The 13,222-nt window shown below is 36.0% G+C and overlaps 1 protein-coding gene across 1 annotated transcript in view; it reads right to left on the reverse strand.

Moving 5' to 3' along the window:
• LOC129222359 (homeobox protein extradenticle-like) overlaps positions 1-13,222 on the reverse strand; it is a 367,046-nt gene that overhangs the window by 32,976 nt on the left and 320,848 nt on the right. The window contains exon 4 of the mRNA XM_054856854.1: positions 12,863-13,053. Coding sequence (XP_054712829.1) covers positions 12,863-13,053 — 191 coding nt within the window. The remainder of the gene's footprint in view (positions 1-12,862; positions 13,054-13,222) is intronic.

The raw sequence follows: 13,222 nt of genomic DNA on the forward strand, positions 1-13,222 counted from the left end.
TGTGTATGTATGCGCGTGTGTGTAGGACATGGATGCAACCTGGAGACGGCTTTCGCTATAGGAGCAGCAGTGTGAGGAGCCCGCCTGTCCACGGTGATGGTGCAGAGGGTGGCGGTGGGAAAAATCAAAGGACCTCAAAAACAGTCAAATGAAAGCAATAAGCAATCGTGATTGCTCAAAAAAAAAAAAAAAAAAAGAAAAAAAAAGAAAAGAAAACAAGATGTGCTAAAAGTGTTACAAAAACTTAGCTTACACTTTTTATTTATTTTTTTCTTTGTAATTCTTTCCTTCTTTGAGTGACTATTTAATTTTACCATAAAAGCAAACCATTTATTTGCAACTAGTTAATTAGCCGGCGGGTGTTTATTACCACATTTCTCTCAAACGATAACAGATATAAATTCTCTCTACATAAGCGCACCCCCCCTCCCCCTCTGCAACAGTGCTTCAATTAAGATTACACATTAACACAGAAAAATTCATTTAATTCATTTTCCTCTTAGTATTGCCACACATAGATCTTTGGTCGTCTAAGGTGATTTAGGCAAGCTTTTTTAAATTAGTTAAAAGCAAATAATCCTAGTATTCTAATTATCACCCAAACTTTAAAGAAACGTCATCTGGTGCAGTTTTTTTGCGGTCTATAAAGAAGTATCAAATTTGAAAAAATACGGAAGTTCGTTCGGGTAAAAAAGAGTTGCTTTATGGCTCTAAATTTTAATTTAGAACGCTTTAGATTTTTTTTAAATTTCTAAAATACACCTTAACAATCTCGACATTAAGTGTGAATTTGAATACGGCACATACACCCAAGAAAATCCACATCCGTTTTTTATGTTTTTCTTTCTTGATAAAGATACTTTCCATTAAGCAAACTCAGTGCCTGTCACAAAGGATAGGTTTTGAAACGAAATAGCAGAACTTAAGAGAGATTGTTGAAATTTAGAACACAATGTTGGCACTTGTTTGAAATAATTTATGTTTACAAAAAGAGTAAAAAAAAAACTTCCTTTTTTAAAAATCATTAGGGTTATTTTTTTGAGCAATCACATTGCTTATTGTTCTCACTTGACTGTTTTGATGTCCTATGATTTCATTTTCCCCCGCCTCTCTCTACAGCACCACCGTCGACGGCCCCCCCCCCCCCGGTTCTCCTTTAGCGAAAACCGTCTCCAGGTTGCGCCACTTACCTGCCTACACTTACACACACATACAAACATACGCTTACACATACACACAAGCATACATAGAGACACACAAACACATACACATAACCCCCACACACAAACAAATATACCCCCCCCCCCAAACACAAACGCCTACATACACACACACATTCGTGATTGCGAAAAACATAATTTGAATTCAAGATGTCTAAGTTCAAATTATTATTATTATTATTTTTTTTTTTTTGACCCTTGTTTGTAGCATTTTATGTTTACAAAGAGGGTACAAATGTACTAGTTAAAAAAAACCTTTTAAGTCAAAAAAAAAATCGAAAAATTTCTCAAATTTTAAGAAAAGTCCGAAGAATTTCATCCGTAAAATATACACTGCAGAAAAAAAAAAATTAAATTAAATATGCCAGGGAGACGTATTCCAGAGTGGGCTATCGAAAGAACAGCAACTCGTTCCCCAGGAAGAGAACACCATTTTCAAGAGGGTCATGAAAACGACATCAAAACGCTATTTTAAACAAGAACACGCGTATCTCCTTCCAAGAGCGGGAAAAATAAACAAGAAAATCCCGAATAAATGAAAAGAAGAAAAGGTACAAAGCAAAGGAGGGGTTTTACGAGTGAAACGGGCCGGGAAACAACCGGTCGAAAAAACCATTTACATCAGCCGCTAATTCTCCATTCTCCCATTAAATCCCGCGCAAAACAATTTCCACGCTTGGTTTAAAGGAAGAAAGGTGGAACAGGAGGAATAAGTAGATACTGGGCGAAAGAAGGAGACAAAAAATTAAAAGGAACGAGGGGGAGTCTAAACACCTAATGCCGATTCGCAAGAGGTAATAGATTCAAACAAAACAGAGAACGGCCGAGTTTTTTCATTAGAAGAAGACTTCCAGTCTAATCCGACCGCTTCAAACCTAGACGCAGGGGCTGTATACAGAAAAAGTTCGTAACTCCAGGAGTATTTTAAGATTTTCAAAGATCTGTGTACCTGTCTGTGGCATTGTAGTTCCTAAACAGATGAACCGATTTTGATTAATTATTGCTATTATTATATTACCCGTATTTTCTGATTGAAAGGTGAATTAATCGTAAGTGTTCTTAGCTATGATTCGTTTGAGTCGGGAATTATAAAATAATAAATTTAATATTAGTTATTGCGATTCAAAGAGTAATGTTCTTTATTTATCAGAATGGTAAAAAAAAATATTGAAATGCTACCATTTTTTTGTTGCAAAACGATTTTTACGCTTGATTTAAAAGAAGAAAGGTGGAGCAGAGGGAAATCAGTAGGTACTAGGCGAAAAGAGACAAGAAAAAAAAAATAATACAAACAGGGGGGGGGGGGGGTCCAATGCCGATTCACAAGAAGTAATAGATACAATACATACAGAGAACGGTCGAGTCCTATTCGGCAGCTCTAAACCTACATACAGAGGCTAAGTACAGAAAAAGTTTCGGAAAGTTTCCTCGGGTATTACTACAATTACTACACTACTGATTTGAAAAATTTTGCTTTTGAGGCATACAAGTGTTCAAAATTGTGAACTCTTTTAATTTTTTTTTTTTTTTTTTAAGGCTTAAAGAATATGTTACATTTTAGAAAAGACGAACTCGTACACATCAATTTAAGGAAAATGAACATAATGCAAGAAACAAAATTTAAATAGTACTGGCAATCCAAAAAACAGGTATATGCAGTAATACAAACACAGTTGTGGAGTAGTTTGTAATGTCTGACTTTCCTAACTAATCACGATTCTTCTTCTCGAAGCCAACCAAATGTTGGCAATTCCCAGCCGAATCTGAATGTGTTGGAAAACTCATTAGTATTGTGCTTTGTTCTGTCGAAGAAAGACTGTTTCTTATGCAATTAAGTTACAATTATTGCGTCTATCTTTTGTGTTGCAAGTATTTAATTTTTTTTTATACATAAATAAAATTATATTTTTGCATTGAATTCATAACATTTTTCATAAGCATACAAAAACTTCCAAGTCTCCACAGGTTTGGCCACCACTGTATATCAGAACATAAATGCCTCGTTTTATTATACACTCCCGTTTGTGAAAATTGCAACACCACGAAGGACTTACGCGAGTGAGCTGAAAATTGCAGGGAATGTAAAGTAGGGCATGATATGCAAATGATTAGAATTGCAGACCGGTAGAGCATGCGTAAGCTGAGCAGCGCCCTCTGAACGGCGGATCGAACCGAATATAAGTAAACGGCTGTAGCGAGGCGTGTATGATTATCGGTGGTTATTTGCTTGAGTAAACGTTAATTGAATCTTTACTAAGCCTCTTCGACGAAAGAAAGCGAAATTTGAGCAAATCTCGGAGTTTGAACGGGGCAGAATCGTCGGCCTTCGTGAAGCTGGATTGTCTTATCGTGCAGTAGCCGCTCGTGTGCAGCGTAACAGCAGCATAATCATGCGTTTTTGGAAACAGTGGACGGACGAGGGTCGGACAGCTCGGAAATCCGGGAGTGGACCCCGAAATGTGACGTCAGCTCGCGATGACAGACACCTGGTGCATATGGCGCTGACGAACCGCACAGCTTCTTCTAGACAATTGGCAGCACAGTGGTCTACAGCTACAGGTGTTTCATTGTGTGCTTCACCAATTCGGAGACGTCTGCTGCAGCGTGGGCAGCGCGCAAGGATTCCTTTATACAGGATTCACTTTCACGCAAAACCATCGCCGCCAGCGGCTACAATCGGCCAATGTGCATAGGAGCAGGTGTGCTGATTGGCAGTAGGTCGTCTCTTCTGACGAATCCCGCTTCAATTTGTGGCACCATGATGGCCGAATTCGTGTCAGGCGCTATACCGCTGAACGGCACATTCCGGAGTGCATTATCGAACGCCACAGTGGACGAACACCCGGAGTTTTGGTCTGGGGGTGCCATAGCATATCATGGACTATCACAATTGCTACGAATTGTGGACAATTTGAACAGTACTCGATACATAAACTAATTTTTACAGCCCCAAGCTATTCCTTTCTTGCAAGGATTACCAGGGGCTGTATTCCTGCAGGATAATGCCCGTCCACATGTCACCAGGACTGTCAAATCCTACCTTGATTCGCAGCAGGTACACTTCTGCCTTGGCTTGCACATTCCCCAGATATGTCACCGATTGAACATGTGTGGGATTTCGTTGGACGGCATCTCGCTCGTGATCCTCGTCCTGTTGCTTCGACAGACGAACTTTGGTTGCGCATACAAACAATATGGAATACTCTTCCGCAGGCAGATATTCAAACTTTGTTTCACTCCATGCCGAGTCGTGTAGCAGCTCTTATCGCGGCGCGTGGTGGCCACACAAAATACTAATTTCTATCTCTTTTTATCGTTTGTTTGGTTTGAAAATGTAATCATTTGTTTGTACCATTACCACTCAACTGTGTATTAAATTTCAATCAACTATGATGCTTCCTTCATAGTGTTGCAATTTTCAAACAGGAATGTGGACAAATTCAGAAATAGTACAATTTCATATACTTAGTCGTGCGTCGCTCTGCTTCATCAAGCAATCCTTGACTTTAAAAGAGAGCAACTAACTCACAAGTTGGCAAGATTAGATTTTAGTCCCTGTTAATAATTAGTAGTTTACTCATTACAAGACCTTCACCTCTCTTAACGATTGATTAAAGGCTAGTCAATTGTTCACTTTTTCCTTCAGTCTCATTCTTATGTTAAATTAATTTTTATATTCTTGATCTATAACCTCCAATTGATTGTAAAAAAAAGTGTTAATGTTGATAGCAAATACTGTTTTTGTCAGTGAAGCGCATTTTTAACCATCGACGCAAAAAGAGGGGAGGGGTAGGGTTAGGCATGTTTAACAATTGTAATTCTATTTTTTTTTTTTTAAACTAAACCAGTTGCTTGTTTTTATCGTGGTTTATAATTCAGATCTTCTTTATTAATTTTTCTGCTTGATGTTTCTTTAGGTGCTGCAAATAATTGCATGTTACTATTTAGTAACATAAAACATATTTTTAACTATTTTAAAATTATTCGATTTGCAAGTGGAAGGATAAAATATGTCATACGTTAAAGCTCAAAAATAGAAAATATTAATGCATCTTTGGTACTGCTTCTTTAATGTAGCTGAAATCTAAGACTTTACATTTTATAAAACGCATTAAAAAAGAACCCTCACAAAAATAAGCACCATCTTTTCCCATCAAAACGAGAAACGCGAAATTTTGTTAAGGCTCATATTTTCGAAGAAATTGAATTCGAAGTTTTTATCGCTTTTCTCAAAGGATATGGACGGTTTCCTAGCAATGTCTTCCCACTCAACAGCGAGTTCAACCAGGAGAGCACCATTTATGGCAAGAAATGAAATAAAAAATTAAATTCAAATCGCGAAAATTACCACAAGCGACCTGAAGTTGCAGAACATCATCACGGCCAATAAAAATCACTCAAGTTTAATTCCAAAAGAACATCTTGGGAAATATTGAAATTAACTACCACCATTCGGAAACAAGTGCTAAAAATTTAACGCAAGATCACACACACTGCACCTGAAAATACGTAAAAAAAAAAAAACCTTCCTTCGCTTTCCCGTTGAGATCTTTTTCACAATCTCTAAGGGACATTAATGCATTTTCTATTCGAGCAGCCTTTTTAAGCATCTTACCTTCGAAAAGGGGGGAAGTGAAGATTAAGATTTCGAAAGACCCCCCCCCTCCTCGTGTATACCTCGTTCTCGTTAGCAGAATAATTGACTGAATCTAAGAGGAGATATCTAAGCTTTCTCGCAAGTAGCATTTAATGCAGCACCAGCTATTTAATCCTTTTCCGGGCTCCAAATTATTTTCCACTTGTGTTAGGGTCCGCATTAGCTTCAACAGCGATGCACTTCATATATATAAACGCAAGCGTGCGTATAAAAATGGATTTGTTCTTTTTTCGGAAAGCGGAAAAGAACGAATAAAGAAGAGGGGGGCGAGGGAAATGTTTACGCGTTTTTGGCGCCGGGCTTAAAGCTTAGATTTAATTTGCCTCGTAAAATCAATTTCTTTTAAGGAAAAATTTTTAAGGTGATTTCGGAGTTAATTTTTTTTTCTTCTTTTTCACCATCATCCTCTCCTTTCGTTTCGCTATTCCCTCTGTGGTAATTTTTGCGAGGAGGCGGTTTCGGGTTTTAATTGGAAGCAATCAGGAAAATTTATTGCAGGAAATTTCATACGTTTTAATTTACACCGTCTGAGAAAAGTGGCGTTGGAAGGGGAATAATAATAATGAAAAAAAAAAAAAAAATCCGGGAAACGCGCGCGCAGGTTGCTTCCTTAAAAATGAAAGTATCTTGTCTAAAAAGAAACCGAAAAGTGCTTATGTTTTACGGGCGAATTCAGATGGGGGCGAGAGTTTCGGATTTAACTTGTAATAAGTGGGTCCTGCTTCGAATGCAAACGCCTCGTTAAAACTTTACAAGTCGTGGAGAGGTGTGCTACATTTATCTTCCTTAATTGGGGGATTTTATTAAAACAAGAAAGCCAGTTTTGCTCCACGGGTACAAATTGTAGTGATTTATACACTCCGCAGAGAATAAAATGCCAGAATGAGAAAACTTCACAGTGAGGTAGAAAAGAAAATGGATACCGTAATTACATTGTTCACAGATTTTTCTCCCTACACTTGTTTTCGAATCAAACGGAACAGAAACTTGGCGTTCATATGACCGTCAAAAGACGTTGGAAGCAAGGATGATTACTTTTGTTTTATTTCCGAAGTTTTTAATGTTTTACAAAAATTTGAAACACTCTAATTATATCCTAGGAGCAATTGAAGGTCTTCGTCTAGCAATAGTCATGCTGCTCTTTCCTCCGCGCATTGTGAGAAATATTGTGCGTGCTCGTAGTAATAAAATAAATAATCTAACTAACAGTCATCGACTAATTCGGAAAAACTCAAAACTTCAAGAGAGGACACGCTATACGAAGAAATTGAAGCCGGAAGTTGCACCGATGTAACCCAAGATCCTAAGCTTCTCGTTAAAGATTTTGGGATACATTTTGATTCAATTGGGTGATTTTGATTGGTGATAACTAGTCTCGCAAAGCGACCATGTTACCATAACCCCGCCCATTTTCGCACCAATGTATCCCATAATTCCGGCTTCAATTTCATCTCCTTTTTACCACAGACGTGTCTTCTCTAAATTTCTTTACTCTATGCAAAAATGTGTGCTCATCAGAAGTTGGACATATCGTTGCACTCGGCAGAAGCGAAAGTAAGCTCAACCTTCCCAAACCATTCAAGTTTTTATTAAAAAAAGATTTTCATACAAAATTCTAGGGCTTTCCTCGATATTTCTTCATTTTTGCGTACATAAATAAACTTTTCAGCAGTTGTCAAACGGTAATTATGAAAGTCAGTCTTATTTTTTAACGTTAAAACGCCTCACCGATTTCATTGGCTGCTGCTACATAAACATTCGATTTTTCTAATATAGTTGATATCAAAAATCAAATAAAAAATGTAGTAGACATTTTTGAAATACAGAAATGATTTCAATTATTTATTTAATTTTATTTATTTATTTATTATTATTATTATTATTTTTTTTTTTGTACGGACAGGGGAAAAGTGAATACTTCATGTAAAATGCATTTGCATTCTCTTCCACTAAGAAACGGATTTCAATTGTGGGTTAAAATTTAGTTCCGTTTTCTTATCAAGATACAATTTTATAGAAATCTAAACCAGATTAATTACTTGTAGTTAAAACTATATATTTTCCAAGCATATATGATATAAAGTTTCAGTTTTGATAGCGCTCATTAAAGGATTGATTTCCAGTTAAACAATTTTGAGCAAAATGCTACGTCACAGTATGTAGAAACGTCCGCAGAAAAGGGGAAATACTTGATTTATTTGATGAAGGGTGATTTCATGAAATATAGATCAAGTGGAAGTCATGTCACGAAAAAATGGATAGACATTCGACGATTTTTTAAAGAGATTCTCCTGAATTCGTAACAATGTGGAAATGCAGATAGGTTAAATTCAGATACGGTAATGTAAATACTATGAAAATGAATGAATAAAATAATTTGAAAAAATACCTCACTAATAGAAATAACTAATGCTTCAAAAAACATTGAAGAAATAATTTAACGAAATAGAAAAAATGTCCTAAAAACAACATTACAAATTGCAAAAAATAAAATGATATGAAATGAAGTAAAATAATAATAATAAATAAACAAAAAATAAATAAATAACAGCAAATAAATAAATGAAAATGAAAAAAAAAAAAAAATCTAAATAACTCTGGGAAAGGGGGGGGGGGGCGAGAAGAAAATAAAAATCTTTGAAATCGCTAGATATGGAGGCAAGATTTATATCGTAGAGTTGTGGATAAAATAATTCTGTTAAAAAAAGGAATATGAGAAAAAGGGGGGGGGGGGGGAGAAAGGAAGGGAAAGAAGAAACCCTTTAATCTACTTCAAAATCCTCCTTGCAAAATAAGAATCCGGATACAGCGAACAAAAGCCAATAAACGGTAGTAGCATCCTTCCATCCCCAAGTGATGCGGAAGATGGAAGATCAGAGAAGCAGAGAAAGAGGAGATTGGGGAAGGGGGGAGAGCGCTGGGAGAGTTATGGGAGTAGCCCACGGTCCAGAGAGTGCGGGACCCATTACACGCCCATATGGGTCCGGCGTAGCTTAATTCTTCCGCGTCAGGCATCCCGGAATGACGCAATTGAATGTCCGGGAGCCTTAATCCTCAGTGACCGGACTTTATTCTGCTTGTCATGCGTACGTCATGGACGGATCTGTCATCGTCTAGCCTTTCTTCGGGATCTGAGCCTGTTTTCTACATTGCTTTCGTTTTTTTTTTTTTCCACTCCTTCTCTTTGGTTCTATCTGTGTGGGCCCCGAAGAAGTTTTAGTTAAATGTCTGGGAAAAAGCAACTCCAATGATGCTGACTAGGAAAAAGAGGGGATATAGGACTTAGAGGAGGTTCTCTTTTCATGGTATAAGCGCTTGGTTCCAGTGCTCGAGTCCGGCTATAAAATAACTCGCATTTCATTAGTCGGGATTCCTTTCTATTACAAAATGTAATCTGCTTCTAAAAATAGTTAACTTAACGCAAATTTAAGCTAAGTGAAACTTGCTCATACTAAAAATGTAAGTTTTAGTTTTGTTCTTAAGCTATAAAATCCTTAACAACAGGGAAAAAATAGTAAATTTTAAACAATTAAAAAGGTTTAAAATCCAACTCTTTCTTGTCACAAAACTCGCAAAAAGTTAGCTTACATAATTATTGTACGGTGGGTGGTAGCGTATGAACGACATAATCAATAGTGAAGCATCAGTAAAATTTCATAATTTAGAAGAAAAAACTTCGAACTTAAAGAGTAGATTATTTAGAACAGAGAAACTAATTGGTAAGCATATCATAAACGCTTTCTGCATATTGTAGAATTCAAGAATAAATCAGTTAAAATGGGGTCGTTTCCAAAATTTTAAGAGTACTTTTTTTCTGAAAGAGCATGCTTAAAAATATAGGATCTGACCGTTTTTTAAATAATTTGTTCAAGTTTAATATTTCTAAAAAACTACTTAAAGCGGTGCGCTTTCATTGTTTACGTTTCTGTCGTGTGACATCACAAATGATGAAATGCCATTCAGTGTTGCCATTCGTGGAGAAAAATACTTAATTCGTATCTTTACTCACGTGTATTGGCAACGATATGGTTCATAGCAAGCGTAGAGCGCAATATTTAATTCGCTTCTTGATTTTCATAACGTGGAAACGTGGTAGAAAGATGCGCCAAATTGCATCATTTGTGACGTCATAAAGACCACGCCTTGTTTCCAAAATCGGACACCTTTAAAAAATTAATTAAAAAATAACTGTTGAGACAATGAAAGTATTTTCTGGGTCTATGTTATTTTTTTACTCATTCCATCAATTTCAGTGACTAAAAGTAGTACTTTTGACTGAAGGAAACTACCCCATTAGTAATGCATAAAAAATCTTGATTTTCTGAAACGATGTTTTTTTTTTCCTTTTTTCTTTTTTTTTCTCCCGATTTTTTAGTTCTTTGGCACTTTTGTGGCCGGGGTGCGATGTGTAATTAATTTTATTATTGACTAATCTAGTAATTGCAATGTTTCAATAGTGAGCTCATGATTTATCATAATTTAGATTTTCACAAGGGTTAAACGCTTTTCTTGACGTAAAAATGTAGAAAATTTGAGGTAATAACCACACATTGATAAAGCTCAACTTAAATGAAATAGGTACTAAATATGTAAATGAATATCATCAACGTTTAATTTCAGATTTTTCAAAAAAAAAAAAAAACCTCAAATAAGCCTTTATTGCAAGACAATTACGCACAAATTACATCATTAAAATTTTTATATCGCCCCCCCCCCCAAAGGAAAATGAGGCAAATGTTATTCCTCGAAAGTAGAATTTTCATTGATCATTTACTCACCAGGTAATATTAATAACTTTTCTCCGATTTATCTCAAAAATCGTAAGTAGTGCATATATATGTATATATATGATACATTACTTACTCGATATAAATTGTTTGTATTGTATAACCTTTTCTTAACTATGAAAGAGAAATTTTAATGCAGCCCCAACTAAGTCTCGCGAAATATTGAAACAATAAAGTAAACATATAAATCTTTCAATTGGATTTATCCGTGCGGATGAAACAATATTTTATATACAAATAAAGCACATTATAACAAGACGCGGAAAAGATATTTTCGTTCAATTCAAATAAAACAGAAATTTGGATTTAGTTTTTCCCTGTTAAATCGAAAAGTTTAGGGACTTTTCGAGCATAACTACATTGGGAAAACTTTGGGAAAAGCAACAGTAGTAACCTTCTAATAATCTGAAGTTGTTCTACGAAAAATCAGAGACTTCTATATAAGATATGCACAAACTATATTATTGCCTGAATTATATCAATGACGTAGGAAAAAATGAAACAATGTTAAATAAATAAATAAAAGGGAATGAAATAAAATAAATCTTTCTCTTAAGTCGAAAAGTTAAGGGACCTTTCGAGCATAATTACACTGGCAAAACTTTGGAAAAAGCAACGAGCAGAAGCCTTCTAATAATCTAAAATCGTTCTACTCAAAATCAGAGACTTCTATATAAGATCCGCACGAACTATATTATGGCCTGAATTATGTCAATGACGTAGGTAAAAATAAAATAGCGTTAAATAAATAATAAAAGTGAATAAAATAAAATAAAATAAAAACCGATTTTTAAAGAAATTTTACTTACTCAATTTTTAAAGAGAAATTTTATTGATGCACTTTGTAGTGATAAAATGCTTATTGTATGGGATGGTTTAGGCATATAAGCAGACGCACAAGGTGGATAGATTGTCAGATCTCAGACCATTGAAAATTAATTATTGGTGGACTGTGGAGTCGGATCGGGTGCGTTGGAAGAGACTTGGAGAGATGGTTTTGGCCTGTTGTAGGCTGTAGTACAGTTCAAGAGGAAAAGGAATGATAAAATGCAGTGGAGGAATTCTTTCTTCTTTACTCACTTTTTAAAATGTGTTTATTTACCTTTTCAAACAAACAACAACTGCCGTTTCGCAGACACAAAATTTCATTTCTCCTGTTTTTTCCTTATAATCTTACCTTTTGAGATACATTACAGCCTATAAAGTTGACCATCTCAGTAAATTGATCACCTGTCTAAGTTGAGCGCAATTGTCAGGTACAAAATTAGTCATAGATCACATTTATCAACCTCCACAAGTTGACCGCTTGCCAACTTACACAAGTTTCACTGCATTAAGAGGGGAAGGAAACTTTAGGGTCGGCGAAAGGGGGGGGGGGGTAAACCATAAAAATACATCAACGATTTAAAATACATGGCGCCTACAAATTAGTTGGTCAAAAGAATGTTTCATTGAATACAATTTACAGGACCAAAATGAAAGTTCACATCGTCGCCATAAAGCAACAGTAGGATATTTTGATGTTATTCCTGGATTTAGATATTTTACTGTAGCTCTGAGGCGTCTATATTGTTGTATGACAGAGAAATAGTCCAAGTTAACAATTAACACAAATGTTCGACATGACTTCCTTTCGATTTACTCTGCAACAATGTCCCATCAGTAAATCAGTTAGTAAAAAAGTAGCGGAGTGTACGCTGGATCATTTAAACAACCCCATCCAGCGAAATCCAGCGGTGATAAGTTTGGTGATTGTGGTTGTAATTGAATAACATCTCTACGATTGAAAATAGTGACACCTAATGTGCCATGGGCCGGTAAACGGCAGTATCCGCAGAAATGAATTTTCGAGATATTTGAAGAAATGTGTGTTGGATTCAATACTAACAATAAGAAAATGTTGAATTAGACTTTTTTTGGCGCCTTTTTTTTCGGCGGAAACCAAATAAGCAAGCTTGTACAATAAAGCCAGCGTACACTCGAATGCAAAACTGCAAGAAAAATGAAAATTTTTCAGTTACTGCCCTTTACTTGCCGATGGCAGTGATGCCATCTCAGCTATAAACCAAACGTCATCTGTAAACAAATTCAACTGCCATAATATCATTTAATATACCTCACGTTCGAAATTAGCCAACTAATTTGCAGACAATGTTATTTGCATTTCAAATGTTAAAACATAACATAAAAACACCCACCTGGCGTCTAGAAACCTGGACCTGAGGATCATGACTGCTTCACAGGTGCTCTGTTTCAACTGGACTTGGATGGAGTTAAATTTCTTGTGAATTATTTGTACCATTCGCTCGATCTCTTTCGGCGTGATCGGCCGAGTGCGACTCTGTTCACGTAGGAGGTTCATCACGTGCGTCGTGAACTCGTTACAAGCCTGGAAAGAAAAGTTCACAACAATCATTCCTTTTGATTTAGATTCCATTCTAAAAGCAGTTCAAACAAGTAGAAACAAAGAGGTGTAAGCGCCAAAGTTAAAAATTTGGAGATAAGCGGTATAAATGGTAGGAGAATCTCTCATCTGTTTTCTGGTAAGAGATCGTAAT

Source organism: Uloborus diversus, chromosome 5, assembly GCF_026930045.1.
Source record: "Uloborus diversus isolate 005 chromosome 5, Udiv.v.3.1, whole genome shotgun sequence".
Lineage (NCBI taxonomy): Eukaryota > Metazoa > Arthropoda > Arachnida > Araneae > Uloboridae > Uloborus > Uloborus diversus.